Genomic DNA, 25,061 nt, shown 5'->3' on the forward strand with positions numbered 1-25,061 from the left:
GTGCTATAATGCCCACTGCATTTTATCAGTTTTCTTTTAGTCAAATTAGTTTGGTAGTTAGCAAGCTTATAACGAGCTCAAACAATATATCAAAAATCAGTTTTGTTGGTCGATAGCTTGATGAGAAATCCCGGTGTATGGACAGCATTACCCATCGCCTTATTCGGAGATCTCCTGTACTACTTCGATAATTCAAGCACGCAACCAAGCATGTATTAGAGCATATATTTTTAAGTGAATACGTAAGTAAATTTTATTGGCAATCCAGAAAAAATATAATTTGGAAAGATGTTATACAAAATTTTACAGTGATGGAAAACTCCAAAGAAAAATCGAAAAAACTATGATTCCACTTCACCATTTTTAAATGTGGTTATGTTCTTCAAAACAGTTTTTTTTGTGAATGCCTGCAATTTTTTCACGAAATTATTTCATGTTTTTCCAGGTACATATTTTTTCTTAAAGCTTTGCAACGAAGATTTAGTTTTTCCTAAAATTGGTGTTTAAAAAGTATTGCTACATTTACGCCGTTAACCAATTTAGCGGTTAGCGGTTAGCGTTAGCTTCCGCTAAATTTTTGGTTAATTTAGCGATTAGCGATTATCGCAGCTAACGTTTTGAATTAGCGGTTTAGCTGTTATCGAAGCTAACATATCGGTTAGCGGTGCCCACCTCTGCCTAAAACCAAGTTTTTCCAGTCAAAACTCTAGTGCACACGTTTTCTTTGGTTTGGGGCTATTGTGCGCGCGAGTAACTGTGTTACAAAAGTTGGCGCGAGTGTTCGAGGGTTAATATCTTTTGACCGGCAAAACCAATTCTTATGAAATTTTGCATATATATTCGTAGTCTCAAAACCTCTCGTTTGATATTAAAATAATTGAAATTAGGTAAATTATCTTGGTTAAAATCATTATAAATTATTGTAAATTTTGGTGTGGTGTATACGGTTGCTCATAACTTTCAAATTAAACGTCCAATCAAAAAACCATTCAATAGTGATCTATTAGGATATATTATCTTTCAAATGAGACTAATAGCGCATTAATCGGTTTGGCCACCTCTGAGAAACAGGCGATAATTATTACCTTGTCAAAACAGGTTTTTAAAGCATAACTTGTAAACTACTTATTTGTTTTCAATTAAAAATTCCTGAACATTTTAGATTTAATAAGGGCTTTCATTTGATACTAAGATCGTTGAAATCGGTCATGTAGTTTTGAACAAACCCGTGTCACGTATTTTTCACATTTTTGCTTATAACTTTTAAACGAAACGTCGTGTCACGAAACAACTCAATAGTGATCTACTAGACAATAACACCTTTCAAACAAAAGTAATAGCGAACCATTCGGTTCAGCCATCTCTGAGAAACAGGCGATAGAAAAAATCATTACATACATACACACACACACACACACACAGACATTGCTCAAATCGTCGAACCCTATCGATTGGTATATGTGACTTGGCCCTCCGGGCCTCGGATCAATTTCGTGTTTTTCGACCAATTTTTAAACCTTTGTTATAGTATAACAAAAGTAAAAACCCGTTTTAATCCACCTAGTGGTGAAAGGTACCTTTGTTATACGGTCTTACTTGCTATTTGAGATAGAAATCGACACGTCTTCGGAGTATAATTCATCTATTGGTTAACGTTACGTACTGCGTTGCTTTACATAAAATTTTTGAAAATTGAATTGAAGTTTGCAAAATTTGAACTAAATATGACCACTTATGAATTTTGATAGATCCTTTTTTCATGAAAGTGCTGAATAAAGATAAGTAAGTTGTTAATAATTTGAGTAAGTGCAAGTAAAAGTAAGTTGTAAGAGCAAATATTATTCTTTAACATATACATTGCGTAGTAAAGGTCTAGTTTATAGATTTTTGAACTATGCATAATTTCCTGTAATGCCTATTTGATTCACAATAATAAAGTTTTCCAGAATAAATTTCATCAATTTTTATTAACCTTCGGCTACTCACGCTGTTGTATTTTGTATAACACGTGGAGTTACAAATCATTGTGTAACTAACGTATATTCTTCAATAAACTTGTTATGAGCAAAATGTCATAATTATTCAATGCATTAATACTTTAAATTGTTGGGAAAATAGATCAGCATAAACTGACATCACAGAAATGAAGCATCAGCATATGAGGTGTACCGGAATTGGCCCAACTGGAATTTTCTCTCGTTTCTTCATATGGAAAAATGGTGTCTATATGCATCAAAACAATCAGCAATAATGTAAAATGTTTAAAATGTATCCGTCTGTTGGTAGTCGAGTAATTCGGGGTCAAAATTAGGGTATTTTTTATAATCAAAGTTCCACAGCTCCTAAACAAGCAAACGTAGAGGTATACTATATTCAGAAAAGTTATGTATTTTTACTATTTGTGCAACTTTGTAATACATGAAAAAGTCATACAACAATTACGAAAAGAGCTAAAATAAAAAACTGATTTCACTAATTCATATACAATAAATAAGATTTTTCTAGCTTCGCTGAAGAGATAGAGGGTTACTGTCTTCAGCAAAATTTCTTGTAATAATATGCTCTAAAACTTTGCAGAACACATCAATGTGTTATATTGAAACTGAAGAAAAATATTTTTTTTATTTCACTTTTAGGGGGATTAATCAAAATTTAAATTGCACCAGACGATAGAGCTTTCAATTTCAAGAAATTCTTCCAAAGGTTCGATAAACCTAAAACCAAGTTTTCCCAGTCAAAACTCTAGTGCGCATGTCTTTTTGGCTTTGGGCCATTGTGCGCGCGAGTAACCGTATTACAAAAGTTGGCGCGAGTGTTGGAGGGTTAATATCTTTTGATCGGCAAAACCAATTCTTCTGAAATTTTGCAGATATATTTGCAGCATTAAAATCTCTAATTTGATGTAAAAATAATTCAAACTAGATAAATCATCCTAGATGAAATAGTTATAAATTATTGTAAATTTTAATGTGTTGTATTCAATTGCTCATAACTTTCAAATTAAACGTCCAATCAAAAAACAAATCAATAGTGATCTATTAGGCTATGTTACCTTTCAAATGAGACTAATAGCGCCTAAGTCGGTTTAGCCATCTCTAAGAAACAGGCGATAATTATTACCTTGTCAAAACAGGTTTTTTAAGCATAACTTCTAAACTACTCGTTTGTTTTCAATAAAATTTATCCGAAAAATTTAGCCTTAACAAGAGCTTTCATTCGATACTAAGATCGTTGAAATCGGTCATTTGGTTCCGGAGAAAATCGTGTCACGTAATTTTCACGTTTTTACTTATAACTTTTAAACGAAAAGTCGGACCACGAAACAATTCAATAGTGATATACTAGGCAATAATACCTTTCAAACAAAAGTAATAACGAACAAATCGGTCCAGCCATCTCCGAGAAACAGGCGATAGAAAAGTTGCGCCCCGCACATACATACACACATACACACACACACACACACACAGACATTGCTCAGTTCGTCGAACCCTGTCGATTGGTATATGTGGCTCGGCCCTTCGGGCCTCGGATCAATTTCGTGTTTTTCGACCAATTCCTAAACCTTTGTTATAGTATAACAAAGGTAAAACGAAGACTGGCAATGTAAAACGGAAAAAGGGAAAAGAAAAGACGGAAGACGGGAAAGAAAATGACAAAAAACAATGAAAATGGAAACACAAGAGAAAAAAACAGGACTGGAAATAAGAAAAAATGGAACAGTAAACGAAGAAAAACGGAACAACGAAACAAAAAACACGGGTCAGAAAAAAAGAAAATTACGAGAAAAAAAGACAAATGGAAGGAAAAAGAAGAAAAGTGACAACAAAACCCAAGAAAACGGTACGAAAAAGAAGAAAATATGGAACAAAAAGTGTAAAACGGGACTGGAAAAGAGAAACAGTAAAGAGGTAAAACGTGTGAGAGTAAAAAGAAAAATGTCAATCCGGATTTCAAGTAAAAATTCGAGTCTAATTCCGAGTCCATATCCAAGTATTATTTAATGTCTAACCACAAGATCAATTTCAAGTCACCTTGCTTGTCCGATTTTAAGCCCAATGTAAATTTATTTTAATTTAGAGTTTTAAGTTCTATTTAAAAGTTAAATTTTTGCTCTGGTTTCAAGTCCAATTTCATGTAGCTACAATTTAAATTCCAATTTAATATGCCATGTCAAGTCCTAATCAGCGTTATCAGCAATTTTTGTGACAAGAAATAATAGATTCGCCATCCTACGCTGACTCGATTTTCTAGATCAAAATAAATCTTCTGAAAGTTCAGATTCTCCCTCCTACTGTTAAGATCTGTACAAACTCAGATTTTGAGTAGAAAACTTAATCAATATTGGCTACTTGCTACTACCAAAATTTGATTTGATTATTCGCTGTGACAAATAACACAGTTTAGTGTTCCTATTACTAAAACTTTTTTTCAAAGAAAAACTACTTATAGAATCTGAGTTTGTATTTTTTAAGGGCGTTTTGAGTAGTTTTAACAAAGTTTCAGCTCAATCGAATCTATTTACACGTAAAGTGACTTAGGAGTTTAGGAGATCCGGAGTTTTTAGTCTAACGGCCGATATTTTTGCGATAAATAAAATAATTACGTTCGAGTTATTGGGGTTTTCGGAACAAACGTGGATGTTTCGGGGGCGTCCCTTCGTATCGCGCAGAGGATTGCGGCAAGGGGTTGTTATCACAGAAGCAGCTGCGAATGTGCCATCCTTACCTGGCGTTGGTCCCCATTACTCGATCACAAGTGATATCGTTATAGCAGCAGCAAAACGTTTGAAATGTTCTTCGAATGCCGGCCCCGATGGAATTCCAGCCGTTACGCTAAAGAACTGCATCAATGCTATTGCATCTCCACTTGCATCAATATTTGACTGCTCATTGGCCACTGGTGTTTTTCCTAGCTGCTGGAAAAATTCTTACGTTTTTCCGGTTCACAAGAAGGGATGCAAGCGATCCGTATCCAACTATCGAGGAATTGCCGCTTTGTGTGCCTCTTCGAAGCTTTTTGAACTAATTGTTCTTGAATTTTTAACGCAGAAATGCTCGCCATATATCTCGCCAGATCAACATGGTTTTATCCCAAAGCGATCGACTACCACCAACCTTGTGGCATTCACTTCTTTTGTCATTCGCCATATGGAGAAAGGCTCGCAAGTAGACGCCATCTATACTGATTTGTCGGCTGCATTTGACAAAATGGATCATGATATTGCATTGGCTAAATTCGAGAGATTGGGAATTTCTGGTAGCCTACACTCCTGGTTGCGTTCGTACCTGACTGGACGGAATATGTCCGTTAAGATAGAAGATTTTGTTTCGCCTTCGTTTCCAGTTAAGTCCGGAGTTCCACAAGGCAGCCATCTTGGCCCGTTTCTTTTCCTGTTATACATGAATGACGCAAACTTGATCCTGGATTGTTATAAAAAATCTTACGCTGACAACCTGAAACTTTATTACGTCATCAACAAACCAAGCGATGCCCTCTCTCTTCAACAACAACTCGTAGCATTTGCAGCATGGTGTAAAACAAATCGGATGGTTTTGAACGCTTCTAAATGCTGTGTTATTTCTTTCGGCCGCAAACGATCACCAATGCTTCACGACTACATTCTCGATGGTACATCTTTAAAACGTGAGAACACTGTGAAAGATCTTGGTGTACTTCTTGATTCCTCACTGACATTCAAAGATCAAGTGCCATATGTTGTCTCCAAGGCCTCGTCGCAGTTGGGATTCATCTTTCGATTCGGCAAGTATTTCCAGGACGCTTACTGCCTCAAAGCCTTATACTGTGCTTTAGTGCGTTCAACTCTCGAATATTCGTCGGTCGTTTGGGCACCGTTCTATCAAAATGGGATCATCAAAGTCGAGGCCGTCCAACGCAAATTTGTACGCTATGCACTACGACACCTGCCATGGAACGACCGGAATAACCTACCTCGTTATGCTGATCGCTGCAAGTTAATCCACCTTGACTCACTCAGCGTTAGGAGAGATGTCGCCAAGGCTTGCTTCATCAGCGACTTACTAACGTCCTACATTGACTGCCCTGAACTTCTAGGCCTCTTGGACGTGAACATCCGCAGACGTACTCTTCGTTCCATATGTTCCTCGATATAGGGAAGTCCAGGACAAACTATGGGATGCATGAGCCAATAAAAATATGTGTCGTGTATTTGAGAATTGTTTCGAATGCTTCGATTTTAATTTGTGTAGACGTGTTATTAAAAGTAATTTTGTAAGAGCGTTATCGGTGTGATGTTAAAAGATGTTTGTATTATTTGTAAGTAAATTTAAGTGGAGTCATTGGGGTTGTTTTTAATCTGTTGACTGTATATAAATAAATTAATTAAATTAATTGTCCTGTATGTTATGTAACATCGCTATTGAAGGTCAAGTCATTACATTGCACAATGGGCAAAAACAAACTCGTAATCCAAAGAATTAGAAGCCACTGGTTTGGAATCTTACATGATACCTATTCTTATGTAAACAAATGCAGGAAATCGATTGGTGATAGTTTCATCCTGCGCAGACTTCGGGAAGTGGTACTTTTTGCCCTATTTTACCCAAAAATCATATTGAAAGCTAATAAAAACTTATTTGCCGTCCATGAAACGAACTCAAATAGCTTCCAAATTTTGTCAAAACATCAGAAGAATCAAATTCCATATATTCCATACTGTGCGAAATGCAGGTATAGTCCATTTTGCCCAATTCACCCCTAAATACATAGTAAAACCTAATTAGAGCGATTAAAACTAATGCAAAGACAGGGAAATGACCTCAAATAGTACCAATTTACTCAGAACATCAGGAGAGTTGATTGTCATCAATTTAGTACAGTGATGAACTCACAATCGGTTCGTTTTGCCTGATTCTCTCCTAGATCTTCAAAAATACGTTCATTTGCTATTGCGTAAAAAAATCGTAATTTTTCAACGATGATGTCTTTGAAGAAGTTTATCAATAAAATACAGCGAATCTCTTCAAACTAATAAGGTGATCTTATATTCATCTATCAGGGTGATAAAAACTTTTGTTTTTTTGAATACGACCAAAAATAATTTTTTCTTTAGAAAAATTATAGAACACACTAAAATGAGCAACTTTGCTGAATATAATAACTATCTATCTTTTGCTAGTCGCGAGATATAATGATTTATTTAAAAAGTACGCATAAAAATCAATTCTGCTCAATAACTCCGCATCCAATTAATTTATTGCTTTCAATGGTTCTCCAAAGTTATTCAGTATGATAAACTACACATTTTTTTTGAAGACTGTTTTTATCTTTGAGTTAGTTTTAATCAATTTAATTAGGTTATCTGTGTATATAGGGGTGATTTGGGCAACATGGACTATTCTTGCATTTCGCACAGTATGGAATGGATAGAATTTTATTTTTCTGATGTTTTGACAAAATTTGGAATCTATTTGAGTTCGTATCATGGGCGGCAAATAAGTTTTTATACTGTTTAATTAGCTTTTGACATGATTTTTGGGTAAAATAGGGCAAACGGACCACTTCCCGAAGTCTGCACAGGATGAAACTATCACCAATCGATTTCCTGCATTTTTTAACATAAGAATAAGTACCTCGTAAGTGGGTATGAAATGGGGAAGGCAACTAGGAAGAAGCGCCCAACATAGCTCTAGCCATCCCAAGCCCCTACCTAGCGCCTCCAGGTGGCCATACCTGGAAATACTTCAATTTGTATAATTGAGTAGCCAAGCTAAGAGGTGCGGGGTCGTGCGGTTTTCAGTTCCTAACCTTACAAATGTAGTTTTAGGCAACCATTAAACCACACGACTTTAATTTCAAGTATTATATGATTTATACTAATTTTTTGGTAAACTAATCTATTTTCAGAGAGCGAAATAAGGCGCTATATCCTTGGCCAATTGCAGCCTGGCTTCTGGTCTAAATGCCATTAGTTCATCCCTGAGGGTCCGGAGTATCACTTAACCCTTATTAGCAAAGATACTCCCAACGACTGTAAATAAATCATTATCTATGTATATGGGAAGCGTTTGGTACGGGAGGTCCACGCTTTCTTCCTTCCCTTGATTTCAAGGAGTTTGATGGAATTAGGTATTTTTTCTAGTTCCACTTGATTCCTTGGAATTCTCTCTGCGGTACATGCTGCGCAGTTGGCCTGGCCGTTGACAAGAAAAATGATTGATTCAAGTAATCGTCATTTTCCAGGATGCCTTCCAGAATTGGCTGCGTTAGTGTGAAATTAGATTAGATTAGATAAGAATAAGTACCTCGTAAGATTCCAAACCAGCGGCTTCTAATTCTTGGGATTACGAGCTCGTTTTTGCCCATTCTACATCTACGTCAGACTAAAAACGGAAGCTAGAAGCATTGGACTACAAATCAATGCGTCGACGATGAATTGGAAGTGGTCGATGGGTTCGTATATTTGGGATCTGGATCTCTGGTCACCGCCAACAATAATACGAGTAAGGAAATTAAGCGACACATTCAAGCTGGAAGTCAAGCCTACTTTTCCCTCCACAAGACGCTTCTATAAGGAGCATACGTCGCCGCACAAAGCTGACGATGCGCAAAATGCGAATCAGACCTATGGTTCTCAACGGACTTGAGACCTGGTTAAAGTAGGGAGATTACGGTGAACCGGCCACGTTCCACGTTTCATTATGCAAGCATTCTCTTCAAGAACCCTACCGACACCAGGAATAGAGGAACCCAACGTGCTAGATGGCTCGCCTAGGTTGAAGCCGACTTACGCTTGTCGAGACGCTCAACGTATTTGCGACGAGTGGCCCAGAAGCCAGGACCGAGTATAGAAGAGAGGAATGTTTGATACGACAAGAGCCACTCTGGTTCTATGATGTTAGAAGTAAATAAGTAAAATAATTGCGTAAAAATAGATCCGTCATTTGATGCTTACTTGATTTTTATAGGCCAAAACATGATTCTGAAACGTCGGGGCCACACATTCAGTTGATGGTTTGGCGTGTCAGGAAACATGAACCTGTCATATTTTGCCCTGATCTTGCTTCTAGCCATTATGTTAAGTAGGACATGCATTGGTATAAATCAAAAGACGTAACTTTTTTGCAAACCGCAAGCCATCCTGAAAATAGCCGAATAAAGGGATTAAAATATAAAAAAAAGTTATTCCAAATTAGTTTTACAAGGTTTTACAAAACCTTCTGAGCCGAATTTCAGAACATGCGTATACATTAAGTTTTATCCTTTCGCCTCCCAACAAACATTTTTCTTGAATACTAGCTTGTTTGACCATTGTACAGCTAACTACCGGGTAGCATGCGCTTAATAAGCTGTTATTCAATGAAAATGTTTTTTGGGCTGTTAATTTTATTCATTTTATTTGTGTTTTTTGTGTTATTCAGTCTAACAGAACAGACTAAATCAGAACAGATATTATAATTCTCTTCGACGTTGCGACTGTTTGTTTTATTCTTTGTCAAGGATCATGTTTTTCTTTCAAATACCTTGCTGCTGTCTCGGTTTATGTTATTCATCTTAGATATTAAAAAAATCAATTCTCAAGCTAACCCCACCCTACGGTGCGGATATCACACGGCTTTACTACAGAAACCGTTAGATTTCACCAAGCGAACGCGAGCTGCCTGACTGGCAACTCTTGCCTCAACTGTCAACATTCCAACGCGCATTCTGCACCTTTGTTTACGAAGTTTACGATGGGTGTATCGGTGCCGCGGTGCATCCACACAGGCGTATGAAACTGAAGGATAAAGAAGTAGCTAACATCTTTTTACGCTTCCTACACGTCCGACACAAAAAGAAAAAAAGCAAAAAAGTAACTTTGTTCGGGAGCTTACCAATACAGATTCATCCGAGGCTGAAGTTAGAGCGGGCTACTCACAAATACATTTTGTCCGAGGCAAAGTTTGTTGTGGGCTAGATGAGATGTTGGCTACACGAAAAATGTATGGGAATGACATTTGTGACAGCGGGGTGCATCCACAAGCCCACACGCTAAAGCCGACAGCGAAGTGCGAGTAGTGGAACTGGAAACATGTCGGAGTTGAAGTGGCATCGTTTGTGAATGGAAAACCAAAACAAATATTTCCCTCCCGCTGCTCGCTCCCACCCAACGATGCAGTAGAAATCGTAAACGTGAGCGCACTATCAACGCGGTACAGTGTTCAGCTTTTACTGTGGTGTGCCTTCCCGTACAGTGTAGGTTGTGCCTTCATCGAATGAAGACTTTCTAGTGCCCGTAGAAATTAGTGCTCGGAAGTGGCCTCCCTCGCGTTGTGTAGTTTTTTAGTGTAATCATTTTGTTCCTCTGTGTATAGCAGCTAGTAGAATGAGTTCCCGTCCTTTCGTGGCTCAGTTTCCTCGAAGTCCCCAGTATGACGATGAGATTCTGATACGCGGAAAACTTAAAAATAATGCCAGAACGTAAGTTTCAATATCGACGCAGGGCAGACTGCCAGTTACAACATCTATTTTTGACGTCATGCTCTATTTTCTAGGTTTTCTGTCAACTTCTGTCTGCCTCGACCCGACCAGGTACCCGCCGAGCAAACACCTCCGCACATTGCCTATCACTTTAAGACCATCTTTCACGACGACGGCAGCAGTGCCGTGATTCACAATTGGAAAAATATTGTTTGGCAGGCCGAGGACGTTGTGGAGAACTACTGGTTATTCGACCGTAATGAAAAATTTACGCTTATCTTTCGATTCCATGAGGAGGTTTTTAAAGTATTCGCGGAAGATACGCAGCACACACCGGAGTACGAATTTGCCCATCAGCTTCCATTAAATATGGTTCAATCGATTGAACTGTGGGATGATATCGAGTACGTGGAGGAGATAGCCTTCAAGTATAAGAATCCGGGAGGTATTACAATTAGTAAATGTAAAGCGATACGGTTTATTAAAACGTTTTCTATTTTCTAGGTGACTAAACAATTGGTAGCCGGTACAGAGCAGCAATTTTGCGATTGTTTACACTTTGAACACGGAATTGTTTTAACGGGCAGCATACGCGGCCAAAACCGAGGCAGCGTTTAGCACGTCTTCTAGTCATTTGAAAAACCATGATATCATACAGTATCGACTGCTTCATCAAGTACCTATCTAATATAACCAATATAACGAAAACGAAATAAGCAGCATTTCTACAAACTAAGAAAAAGTGTAGCTGTACCGCTACCTGTCGCACCTGCCTTGTTACAGTATGCCTCGTCAATCGAATTTTACCGCGCAAACAAGCACAATACGCTTTTATCAATGGTCTATCATCAGTATGAGAAGTTTTGTGTGAATAAAAGTATTTGAAGAAACGGTTGCTGTATTGGTTGCGACAATAGGTGATAAGCGTGCTGACAATTGTATGCGTATGTACTCTTCCATCGACCAAACCTAGAAATATCGAGGTAATTATATTCCAAATTGACGAAAGGATTGCGTACTGAAATTGGTAGATATTGAAACGTAGTCAAATATTACTTCTGACTTTATTCTTACTTTTATTCGAAGCACTAGAAACGTTCGAATGTATCATACCTAAATCAATTTTAATTTTTTCGTTATCAATTCTAACTAATCCGACCTTCCGGTTTGATGGAATTTGAGAACACACAGTTTCGGAATGTAGCCACAACCAACGAGCTAGAAGCGAGCTTTATTATGTTGGGTAGAATACAGACCCAAATGGGATAAGTTGGTTGGTGATCCGTGATAGAATGTGACTATTGAGAACTAAAAGCCTCACGAAGGCAGTTCCAATGACGAATTAGAAGCATTTTTTGCAGATGAAAGTAACATGCGACTTCAAAATCATCTTCGGGATAAAATGAACACATACTGGTATCAGGTACCAGTATGAATGTTATATCGATAGACAGATGATCAAGGTTATCCTATTTCTGTTCAAACTTTTACGCATTGCCAACAAAACTTAAATCTCACTAAGTATCGGCAAGCACACAACAATTCGATCGCGATGCTGAGGAGAACAAAGTACCAACAAGGCAGAAGATTGAGGATGAGGATTCAGAACAGGTTTTTCACGTTGATAATAGGTGGAGTTCTATGAGTAGATGAGTACCTCAGAGGGTAACAATGACCCAGCTTCCGATCTACAGGAGATTCAGCCGAAAATTTAATTGATAAGAACAAACTGAGCTGCCTTTTTGTTGGCAACTCTACCTGCAGCGTTTTATTCGCCATACCCTACTAGCACGGATGTTACAATGTAGTTGTAGTAACCGAATTATGACTAATTTCAGTCGTAATCCGGTTGCTTCAACTAAATGGACCTGAAGTGTGCTACTTGGGTAGAGCCACGGCATTTCATTAGATTACGGACAAATGAATACGAGTCTCGCCTTCAAAAAGGGCGACTTGCAATTATGATGGCATAGGAAATTTTGCTAATAATGCAGCACTTTTTAAACGAATTGACTCTGGCATTCATTGAGAGACAACGATATTGAGCAAAAGAAATCAATTCTTGCCCACAAAACGAAAATATAGCAAACAAAGGTTTAGCTCAGTCGAATTACTTAGACACATCTTTTTGAAACACTACTAAATAGAACACTGGAATGCACAATTTATCTGGGACTTGAGCCTACAATTCTCGATCTTCGGTCAGATGCGTTATCCAATTATACCACCGACCAGTTTATCATTAAAGTCGGATACTTTCTCTTCGCTCTCTCAATTCCTTCGTTCTTCACACGATGACTAATCTTGACCAACATGTCAAAAAGTCCAATGGGCAAATGAGAGATTCTCTTTGCATCTCCTCTCTTATGCTTATTACGGTGGCGAAAATGCATTTCAACCCAATTATTCTTAAGGATTAGCTAGCCAATAACGCCAGCAACCGGTTCATGCTAAATAGGCGCATTCAAGTGCATTTATGCCGCCGTGATAAGCGTAAGAGAGAAAACACAAAGAGAATCTCTCATTTGCACATTAGACCTTTTGAAATGTTGCTCGTCAATATTGTTTCTGCGGTATAGTTCAGTAGGTATGAGTAGTGCAATTTCGCTAGTATCATTCGTTTTATTGATGTTCCGTACCGTGCTTTTAGTAGTATGAAATCACCAGTATTCAAAAAAAGGCTTGCTGTACATCGGACATATTAACAGTACGTTCGCGGACTTCGGGACAAAAATGATGACTTGTAGATATTTTCCCAAATATCGACCAGAGTGGTCCGAAAGGTCCCACGGGCACAATTGAGCGAGAACGAAGGTTCTGACCGTAAGCGCGTCTAATTCTGCGCATGATTCCAAATTCCGCAGAAAGTCGGAAAACACTATCAAGCATCAAGAACTTCTTTCCACTGTACTCGGTCCTGGGCTACTCGTCACCAATTCGTGGAGCGTAACGATACAGGCAAGTCGGTTTCAATCTGGTCGAGCTCTCTAGCACGTTGAGCTGCACAATTGTTCGGCATCCTAGCGACGTGGCCGGCCCACCATAGCCGTCGCCAGGTAATACGATGTGTAACTTCTTTGGGTGTAACTTGTTTCGGGACCCGTTCAACTTGTTTAGACTGTGTGATAAAAATGTAGCAAATACATTTGAGCTGTTACTCTGCGACTCAAACCAGATTCATTTATTCAAAGTTCAGTTCCTAACAGAGAAGGCTAATTCTTTAATCAATACAAATTTAGGTGGGAGGAACCTGAGCGGTGGATTTAGTAGTGTAGTGTTTAGTAGTGTCCAATGATATGAGCGATTACCTGTGTTTTGATCTGCTTTATTGTTTGTATTATTTACGAACTCGCCAATGCTTACCTGCTACACGTATATAGTTAGCGAAATTCTGCACGACGAAGTCAGTTTCAAAACGACAGCAGTCATAAGTGGTTGCTAGTGAAATTATTGAAATTATTAAGCTGAGAAGATTCTAAACACAACTATGGCTGATTTGCGTACTGAAGCGAATGGTCTGCAGAAGCTCCACGTCCGAGTGCCGGAAGTACTGCTGCAGGCGATCGAAGCTAGGCTCAAATTTGGATCTGCATTCAAACCGAAGATTCGGTTCAATCCCAACGGTCAGGTCTGCATCTACATCCCGTCCGGAACTGGTGAAGACCAAAATTTTACCATTTCCGTTACGGACGAAGTGGTGAATGACCCATCGGTTAATGTTCCGTGTGGTTTATTAACTTCAGCTCAGAACGCGACCAGCAAAGAGAACGACCCGACATTCGGTGGTAAAAGACCATGCGACACTATCGACGAAGGCGTTATGCCCAGATGCAGGAAGCCACGGATTAGCCACTATCAGAAGAACAACCGTTCTAATGGGACACCGAACGTACAGCAGAAAGCAGCACCCAAGGACATGCCTAGTTCCAAGAAACCACGAAACCCAAAAAATAACGATTCTAAAAGGAATCCAGAGAAGAAATCTGATGACAGGCCGGCAGAAGTTAATAGTTTAGAGGAGGATTTCGCCGCTAAGTATACTGCAATATCCTCGGTAGAACAACGGCGACAATATAAAAAGGAATTTGACGATGAATTTAAAGAATATCTTCGGTTACAAGAAAGCATTAACCACTTCAAGAAGAAGTTCGCACAGCTAGAGGACGATCTGCGACGAGAGCGCCACTTAGGGCAGGTTAAGCAAATACAGCAAAAAATTCTTAGAGAATATCGAAATGTAGGGTTTACAGTAAAAGCGGAAAGACTTACCTACCTACACAAAAAGCTAGGCTTCATAAAACGATTAGTAGAAGATTATGACGCGATTTTGATGTGATTTAGTTTTAGTTTAGTTAGTATTTATATTTTTACGATTTTAAATACAGTAAATATAATTGCATGAAACTTAATAGTGTTTTTTTGGGTACATTTTCCACTGCGACCAGTGGACCAGTTAATAGTGTTTGTCAACGTTTATTTTAGCAAGAAATCCGAAATTAAAAGTCCAAGTTTCAAGTCTGTTGTTTCAGACAGTGTTGCCACATATGCATCTGTATTAAATTTATTAAATTCTAATGTCTAAATGTCTTGGAAAAGCACTTTGATTTTCGGGATTTAGAAGACATTTTTGAAAACGTTATTTGCACTTACACCCCTTTCCTTCTAAGTTATGCACTTGTACGTCCCCTTTCATTCCAAGCGATTATAAGGAATTACTACTTAGAGTGAAAAAGGTGCATGTGCATATCTTGGAATCATATTACAATCATCTTCGTTAAAAGGTAGGTTAGCGAGCAGGCAGTAGCAGTTCAGGATTTTCTCGCTACGTGGTGCTAGTGCATATGTAATATTCTTTTATAGTCTATATCTTACGCTACTAACTATTTAGAAAGTAGCAGTCTTCGGGAAGGTTGTTCAAATGACTCTCATCTCGGAGATGGCACTGAAAATAGTTCAGAATAGTCTCAACGTGCGGCGTTAGTGTGTAATGCGACCTCGTTTTATTTGCTACTAGCTGACCCGACAAACTTCGTATTGCCACAAATTAACCTGTGTTGTACATAAATCATGAATCTCGGATGATCTTTGTCACTATCTCGAGTTTTGCAAGCCCCCCAGTGGGCGGCGCTTCCGACGGCGGGTCACCGGCAGCACTCGCGACCGTCTCGTCCTGAATGATCTAGTGTTACTATAGATAGTTTTTGTGGTCTTTTATTGACTAATGTTTTATGGAAGAGTCTCGAATTTCTCGAGTTCGATTAGTTTTTGAGTTTCGCAAAAAATTCTGTTTTATTTGTATGAGAGTCCATATCCCCCTACCACAGGGGTGAGAGGTCTCTAACTATCGTAAAATGAATTCAAGACTTCAAAATCTCCCACATGCGAAATTTGGTTCCATTTGCTTGATTAGTTCTCAAGTTATAAGGAAATTTGAATTTCATTTGTATGGGAGCGCCCCTCTTAAAAGGAGAAGGGGTCGTAATTCACCCTGGAAAAAGTTTCTGCCATCTAAAACTCCCACATGCCAAATTTGGTTCCATTTGATTGATTAGTTCTCGGGATAAGCATTTCATTTGTATGGAAGCCCACCCTCTTAAAGGGGAGATGGGCCATAACTCGCTTTCTAAAGAAGAGAGGGGTCTCAATTCACCATAGAAAAAAATCTTGCGTCCAAAACCACTTACATGTCAAATTTGGTTCCATTTGCTTGATTAGTTCTAGAGTTATGAGGAAATTTGTGTTTCGTTTGTATGGGAGCCCCCCCTCTTAAAAAGGTAAGGGGTCCTAATTCATCATAGAAAAAATGGTTGCCTCCAAAAACACCCACATGCCAAATATGGTTCCATTTGCTTGATTAGTTCTCGAATTATGAGGAAATTTGTATTTCATTTGTGTAGAAGCACCCCCTCTTAAAGTTGGGAGGGGTCCTAATTCACCATAGAAAATATTTTTGCCTCCAGAAACCTCCACATGCCAAATTTGGTTCTATTTGCTTGATTAGTTCTCGAGTTATGAGGAAATTTGTGTTTCGTTTGTATGGGAGCCCCCCCTCTTAAAAAGGTAAGGGGTCCTAATTCATCATAGAAAAAATGGTTGCCTCCAAAAACACCCACATGCCAAATATGGTTCCATTTGCTTGATTAGTTCTCGAATTATGAGGAAATTTGTATTTCATTTGTGTAGAAGCACCCCCTCTTAAAGTTGGGAGGGGTCCTAATTCACCATAGAAAATATTTTTGCCTCCAGAAACCTCCACATGCCAAATTTGGTTCTATTTGCTTGATTAGTTCTCGAGTTATGAGGAAATTTTTATTTCGTTTGTATAGGAGCCCCCCCTCTTAAAGTTGGGAGGGGTCCTAATTCACCATAGAAAATATTCTTGCCCTCGAAAACTTTCACATGCCAAATTTGGTTTCATTTGCTCGATTAGCTCTCGAGTTATGAGGAAATTTGTATTTCATTTGTATAGGAGCCCCCCCTCCTAAAGTGGGTAGGGGTTCCAATTCATCATAGAAAAAAATTTTGTCTCCAAAAACTCCCACGTGCCAAATTTGATTCCATTTGCTTGATTAGTTCTCGAGTTATGAGGAAATTTGTATTTCGTTTGTATAGGAGCCCCCCCTCGTAAAGTTGAGAGGGGTCCTAATTCACCATAGAAAATATTCTTGCCCTCGAAAACTTTCACATGCCAAATTTGGTTTCATTTGCTGGATTAGCTCTCGAGTTATGAGGAAATTTGTATTTCATTTGTATAGGAGCCCCCCCTCCTAAAGTGGGTAGGGGTCCCAACTCATCATAGAAAAAATTTTTGTCTCCAAAAACACCCACATGCCAAATTTGGTTCAATTTGCTTAATTACTTCTCGAGTTATGAGGAAAATTGTGTTTCTTTGGTACAGGAGCGCCCCTCTTAAAGTGGGGAGGGGTCCTAATTTACTATAGAAAATATTCTTGCCCTCGAAAACCTTCACATGCCAAATTTGGTTGCATTTGCTTGATTAGTTCTCGAGTTATGAGGAAATTTGTATGGAAGCCTCCCCCTTTTAAAGAGGAGAGGAGTTATAATTCCCCTTATAAAGAGGGGAGGGGTCTCAATTTACCATAGAATAAATTCTTGTCACCGAAAACACCCACATGCCAAATTTTGTTCTATTTGCTTGATTAGTTGTCGAGTTATGCAGAAATTTGTGTTTCATTTGTATGGGAGCCCCCCCTCTTAGTGGGAGGAGGGGTTTCTAACCATCACTAAAACCTTTCCTGGCCCCAAAAAACCTCTACATGCATATTTTCATACCGATTGGTAGTTTTCGATTCTATAAGGAACATACGGACAGACAGACAGAAATCCTTCTTTATAGGTATAGATTGAGTAACTGTAAATGTAACCATGTTTAGTTACAAGGGTTGCGCTATTTCGGTTACACAACTGTTATATTTTAAGTTACTGTAACCGAAGTTTTACATTTAAATTTGTCGCATATCAGCCGCTGCGACTCAATTGTGACAATGTGTGCTACTTGGGTTATTGAGCCTAATCTGCTTGTGACACTAATCTGTGAAGCAGCTGATTTACAGCGTATTCGTTGGCTGCTTAAACACTTGTAGAATACAGAGGCCTTTGCTCAAATTTGTTCAGCGTCTACCACCTGTATTCAGAGTTAAATCAGCTGTAATCAAATCAGAAGCATTTTAATTCAACTTCAGTGTTTGTTGGGAAGTCGTTCTGCGTCCATAATTTTGGCTGGTCTTCCACTACCTTGCTTGCTTTTATTAGTAGTTAACTACTATTAGTTATTAGTAGTTTTTGGGGATCTTAAGGTATGGTAAATAGTCGAAGCCGCAACATTTTTGCTTTTAAAATGTTATTTTTGCCGAAATTTTTGTGCTATTCGTGGAAGTGTACAACGCGTTCGCAAACTGCTTCTGGTTTTGACCCCATTTTGAGCAAAACAAAAAAAAAATACTGTCAGAAAAAGGAGAAAAAAAAGAGCAAACACATACACACTCTCATTTCCCCCTGAGCTTGTTGGTTGTTGCGCATTGTGGCCTAGAAAAAATTCCAAAATTTTAATTATCACCCGTTAGATTTCAGATGTCTTGTTACTAGAAGAAAGCCTATGTTCGTTGACCAATAATAACGGCGATCTAAAGTACCTACTTCTCATTAAATGACCAGAAGCATTTGGAGACATTCAAATGCTATGCTAAGTCCTGATCGAACAGGTTTGTGGAAATTGATCAAGTCGGCTTCGTTGAAAGACGGTCAACGAACCAAATATTTACACTACGCCAGATGCTTTAAAAAGGCCGTGGATACAAATTTCCCACGCACCATTTGTTCGTTGACTTCAAAGCTGCATACGATACCATCGACCGAAAACAGCTATTGAAGATGGTTCAATCCTCCCAACATGGATAAAAAAGTATAAGGGTCCATGCCTAGTGGCACGGGCGCAGGCTTGAAGTAGGACTACGAATGTAGAGCAATTCGTCTCCCAATCGGAACACCGGACAGAGCATTTCCCACCAATTTGAGCCCTTCTGCTTCCGCGACCAAAATTTGGGTTTTTCTAGCTTATTTAATATTCTATTATAGCAGCTTATTGTCAATTGCAAGTAAAATTGTACCATCCAAAGTGCGATATCGCTCATAAAAGTGCTATTTTGCATTAAATCGTTTCGGTATCTTCGGCGCACTTTTTCATTATCTTCCAAGCAATAAGTGCGCCGAAGAGACCGAAACGATTTAAGCTAAAATAGCACTTTTATGAGCGATTGCGCAGTTATTGATTGGACAATTTTCCTTGCAATTGACAATAATAGATCGATGTTTCGAATCCAACACGGTCGGCGTAATTTACACTCCACACCAAACAATAACCGGCTGCTGCCGAGTTTTACCACCTTTGCCGTGTCCGGACAGGGAGATAAAATCGTAACTCTCACTCACTAAATCGTAACCCAAACAACGCGAAAATGATGCCGTTCGCAAAATCAATTCAACTGCTTCATATACTTATTCAGTAGTTCTTAAAAGAACTGATTGTTTTCTACCAGCTGTTAATAATACGAATCGAAGAAATTTGCTGCTTGGCAGCAGCTTTTTTCGGACAGCATTCTCCGTTAGAACTTCTTTTGGCTTTGGAGTTTTCGATGCCTTTGCTATGGTCTTCATTGACTTAGTAATCTTGCTTCTCGCTAGCAAGTTTGGTAGGCGAACGAACCGGAAGCGCCAGTTCTTTGTTTGGACCAGCTTTCTCTTGTTGAAAACTAACTTCAAAGCCTTTTTCACGAATGTGTCCAACCTTGAAACGTCACAATTGTAGCTGGCGGTGATATACTTCTAGACGGCTTGCAACGAGGATCCGTTGACTCTTCGGTTTATTGGCGTCTCGCTTAGTGAATTTGGATGTCTTCGTTGCCTTATTCCGGGGAAGAACAGCTGAAGCTCAACGATTTTCGAGCGGATTCTATAGAGCGTAAATTAAATACAATCAACCTTTGATTCAAAGAGAATTTAATCCATAGCTCTTCTCCTATATATTTCTTTCATCCGTGTTAGGGAAGCACTGGCGTGGGAAGGCAAAAATTTTTAGCAAAAATAAAATTAAAGCAACGTCATGAGTTAGAAGACCGCATGGTGAGTCACCACATATTAAACGTTTTATAGATCAAATCCGAAGAAATACTTCATGAATCGGCGACATTTGGAAATTTAGCATACAGAAAATTTTCATCTTCATAAACAAATTCGTTCGTCCTAAAAAGGACGGGTTGTGGTAAATTATGTGGTTGAAAATCCGTCCAGAAGAATGGCTTGAATGTTTGAAACAGCACCTCCCAGGGCAATGGTGACAATGGTTACCGGACAGAGCATTTTCCATTGATTCAAGCTCTTCCGCTCCCGCAACCAAATATTCTAATATAGCAGATAACAGATCGATGCTCCGGTACCAATGCGTTCGGCGCACTTTACACCAAACAATGATCCGCTGCTCTGCCTTTGCCGCTGCCGCTGCTGCTGCTGCTGCCGCTGCGCTGCGTTTTGCCAGTTTGCCGAGTCCAGTGAGGTAGATATAATCGCAACTCTCTGCTGTTTGCTCTGTACCGTACCGATGTCAATGCGAAAATGATGCCGTTCGCCGACTTACTTCTGATTATATACCAGAGCATACGGCAGCAAGTTGTAACAAAGGCGGATCAACGTAGGGCAGAGAATCATAGACACGAAAGAAAGGCGGTACAACGAAATCATACTCCGTACATTGTTTGAACAAAACCGGTGTCCGGTGCTTCCTTAATGAAGAGCTACCAGTTTCTGCAAAAGCAACCTAATATCAAGGGCATGGTGTGTTGCTATCTCTTTCTCATGTAGGAGTGAACAGAGCAACTTTCAAACGGTCCTTGGTAAAGGGGAATTCCCAGCAAATTTTTTGGTTCCTGTCAAAATTAACATTTTGGTACCTATGCGTGGGACATCGGAAATATATGAATTTGACAGCCACTTCACCCCGTAGCCTAATATGAAGCATCGTCTTCATGCCACCGAAAACCAGTGGAAAGGCCGCAAAGCGCGATGGGAAAAAGAAAAAGAAGCTACGCCACTAGAAGAGCAACGCTATTTTCTTTCATTTAATGCCGACAGGGATGGCACGGCAACGGGCATGACAGACGTGCACTCACAGTTGTGTGTGGTTGTGCCGGGTGAGTTTGCCAAGCGCGCCGTCTCGGAAGGTACCAAAGTATACCGGCCTATAGTAAATGTATCTGGTCAGACTTCTGTAACTATACAACAATTAGCCCTTTTTAGGGCCTAATATATAAATGAAGATGCAATTCGATTTTCTCACTAAACGCTTAGTCTTGAATTACGAAGTGGCGCAGTTTTCTTTTGCCAGATAATGTGGCTTACTCGTTTCATGTTTTTAGAAGGAATCTTAAATTCGTATTATTTTGCATGTGTATGAACAATTTTGTTCAGAAATATTCTTCGGAAGGTTTCGTCTTAATACAGTTTAAACATGCAATTTCTGACGGGCTCATACTTCGAACGTTTATACTAAACTGCCAACATCACTTTAAAATGTGAGAAAAATCAATTTAACTGCTTCGTATACATTTATTCAATAGTTCTTAAAAGAACTGATTGTTTTCTACCAGATATTAGTAATGCAAATCAAGGAAATTTACATCTAGGCAACAGTTTTTTTCGGGCACCTTCTCCGCTGGAACGACTTCCTTTGACTGGGGCTTTCGGTGCCTTTGCTACGGTTTTCATTGGCTTAGTAGATTTTTGTTCGGGGCACCCGCATATTTACTCCAGTAGTACAGCTTTAATTGGAGCCGCCTCTGCAGCAGTTAGCAAAGATATTGTTTTCGTCCGTTTTATCAACCTTGAACAAATCGGAAGCGCCTGTTCTTTTTGTTTGGACCAGCTTTTCGACCAGCTAATTTCAAAACCTTTTTCACAAATGTGTCCAACCTTGGAACGTCACAATTGTGGCTAGCGGCGATTTACTTCTAACGGCTTGCAGCGAGGATCCATTGATTTTACTGGGTATTGATAGCAGCAAAAACCATATCGTTCGCTGGCGGACGAGTCGCTTCTTCGGTTTGTTGGCGTCTTGCTTGGTGAATTTGAATGTCTTCGATGCCTTATTCCGAGCAAGCAGCAACCGCTGAAGCTCAACAATTTTCGAGCGGATTCTATAGATCTTAAATTAAATACAATCAAAGGTCAGCTTAACCCATAGCTCATTTCGTATATATTTCTGTCATCTGTGCTAGGGAAGCATTGGCGTGGGAAGGCAAAAACATGAAAATAATGAAATAATGAATATCCGTCTAATATAAACGTCTGTTTGAAAAACTTGGAATCTATTGTATTGTTATGGATTTTTGAAAAATTTCCAATCGATTGATACCGATATCTCTAGAATCTGTTGACGGATGACTGAGTTATAAGCGTGCAAACCATAACCACTTTTCGTTACATGTTCCCTTTTCGTTTTTCTAAAGTGCACCCCAATATAGAAATCAAAGAAGTAGTCCTACTTCAAAAGGACCGGAACACTCCTTACAACTTCTTAAGCGTTGCTTCAATGACTCTTTCTTATTTAATTTTCCACTTTTCTCCCTTCACGTCTGGTCCCCTTCGGTTTGGATCCTGTGAACATCTTTGTTTCATTACTTTCTTTTACCGTCCTCTACGTTGATTGTAAGAAACTACCATTATAAAAATTTAACTATTTAGTGATTGAAAAGGAAAACTATAATAAAAACCTCATAATTGCTACATTTATTATGAATCGATCGGTATCTAAACCATCAAAATCCATTCATAATTGGCAGAGCTTTCGCATATTTTCGTGATGGTAACTAGAATCTAAATTATGGACTACCCTACGGTAAGACGTAGTCCCACAGATTTGAACTGACATTTCGGAAGAAAGTTATCGATGGTTATGGTTCGGAAATTTGTTAAATGAAACCTCAACTTAATGCTCAACTAACTCAACAAATATAACAGTCAGTATATGAAGTTTGCTGCACTGCGCTTCAGAAATAGAATAGTACCCTTCAGTTAAATTCTAGGAATCCTTTCGGGGTTTTCCTCAACAGTGTAAATAAAATCAACAAATTCTGAACCGGTTACTCATAACACTTCAGTAAATTTTTATCTTGTGAGCACTCTTCACGGACAATTGCGGATTGGATATGAAATGACACATCACACGATTGTCACTTTTCAATTAATCGCGAAAGCATTTCGTAAGTGTTTAATTCCTTTCGCGTCACGTGAGGAGTAATGCCGGGCGCTGTGTTTTTCCAGCCATCAGTCAGTGCAACGACCTATCAGCATGACTAAGCTATTACTGCAAATAAGTTGCAAAACGTTCAGTAAGAATTTAATTTATTCGGAACGGAAGACTACAGCACTGTTACTGCTAGCTATAGGTATTATGTAAATCCACCTCGGTTTGTGCTATTTTTTCCCGGAACCCCCGATTCCCACGCAGTGTTTTATGTTGCAGTACAGGTGGGCACATAATAAATGTAAATTGCAAACAGTCAGTAACTTCATTAAATAAACATGTGATTCCCAGCACGCGACTGGTCCTAATTACTCTATACTCTAAAGCAGTGATGGTAAAAGTGCGGCCCGGAGGCCGCAGGCGGCCCTTCGACATTGCGGCACGCGACCTTCATAGGGAGATCTGATTTGACCCGTACCATGCATATACCTGGGCACCACTGCTCTAAAGTAAACGATTCCGAGAGCATTACCTGAGAGCTTGTTTTGATTTTCTGCGAATACAATACACGTGGTCCGGTGAGAAACGAATCAGTATTGTGAGAGACGCCACTGGAAGCACACTTCCATCGAGCCGGAAGCGCGCGACTCGTTAGCAGCGCACTGGAGTTTACAATGAGCGAAGAACGACCTTTCACGGTTCAATTTCCAAAGAAGCCCGAAATTGGGGATGAGATCATCGTTAAGGGCAAACTAAAACCAAACGCAAGAGTGTAAGTGACCGATATAGTTTTGTTCAGTAAAGAAGTTCAGTGAAACCAATCAAGTCGCGTGTTGTTTTAGATTTTCGGTCAACTTCATTCTACCGCTTCCGCCACCAATGGTGAGGTCCTCGTCTGTTCCGGATTCCTTCGTCAAAAACAGTAGCCACGGTAGTGGCGTTTGTTGTAACAACGGATTAGACACAGCAAACCCCTCTCCGCCTTACATTGCGTATCACTTTAAAACCGTTTTCAAAGACGACGGTTCAAGCGTGGTGGTACAAAACTGGAAAAACCTCGTCTGGCAGCAGGAAGTGCTCGGGCCCAATCTGTGGCTCAAGGATCGAAACCGACCGTTTGGACTAATTTTCCGATTCCATCACGACACGATAAGAGTGTTCGCGGAACACACGCATCACACGCCGGAATACGAATTCGAGTACCAAGTACCGCTCGAGAGCATACGAACCGTGCAACTCTGGGACGACGTCGAATTCGTGGAAGAAGTGACGTTTCGATTCCGGAATGTAAGCCGGTCGTGAAGCGTGGGAGTTACAGATTGAACGGGGGGCGTTTGAGACTGCACGCAAGAAGCAACGGTAAACGGCTTTCGTAAACGAGGTGCTAATTGTTGATCTCGCTTCGCTAACAGCAAACATAAACAAAACATGCACCAACGCGACGCGGCATCCACGCGGCTATAAATATTCCTCATCCGGCTCGTTTTTAGAATTTTCCCAGCACGGTCACAGCACACGGTATTTACCGAATCACGACGCGCACGGAAGTCGCGACCTACCGCCACAGTCAGTATTAAGTATTATCATTCCAAGTTTTACCCTGCTACCTAGCTGTTTGCTTGTATGTTGCAACTATTAGGAAAAGTACCATTATCCAATAAAGATGCTATCGGCACACCGTACCGGTAAGCGAATTATTCATCAAGTGATTGTGTATTGATTGTCAAACCTTTGCCGGACACGCTGGCTGGTCGTACAGGAAGCGAAACGGGGAATTCCCTCAATAACGTATTTAAAGTTGATTTAGAGTAAGTTACCATGAAAGATCATAGGATTATGATAATTTGTGGATACAAATCCAAAGCAG

The 25,061-nt window shown here is 39.4% G+C and overlaps 2 protein-coding genes across 2 annotated transcripts; both read left to right on the plus strand.

Moving 5' to 3' along the window:
* Window positions 1–10,218: 10,218 nt before the first annotated feature.
* Window positions 10,219–11,341, plus strand: LOC128743567 (galectin-4-like). The gene is made up of 3 exons (XM_053840168.1): window positions 10,219–10,440; window positions 10,515–10,885; window positions 10,945–11,341. The coding sequence occupies exons 1-3, from the start codon at window positions 10,346–10,348 to the stop codon at window positions 10,950–10,952; spliced, it is 474 nt and encodes a 157-aa protein (XP_053696143.1). The 5' UTR covers window positions 10,219–10,345; the 3' UTR covers window positions 10,953–11,341.
* Window positions 11,342–23,868: 12,527 nt separating this feature from the next.
* Window positions 23,869–24,496, plus strand: LOC128739300 (uncharacterized). The gene is made up of 2 exons (XM_053834778.1): window positions 23,869–23,966; window positions 24,037–24,496. Exons 1-2 carry the CDS (start codon window positions 23,869–23,871, stop codon window positions 24,494–24,496), a joined length of 558 nt encoding a protein of 185 aa, XP_053690753.1.
* Window positions 24,497–25,061: the final 565 nt, after the last annotated feature.

The sequence above is a fragment of the Sabethes cyaneus genome, chromosome 3 (genome assembly GCF_943734655.1).
Source record: "Sabethes cyaneus chromosome 3, idSabCyanKW18_F2, whole genome shotgun sequence".
Lineage (NCBI taxonomy): Eukaryota > Metazoa > Arthropoda > Insecta > Diptera > Culicidae > Sabethes > Sabethes cyaneus.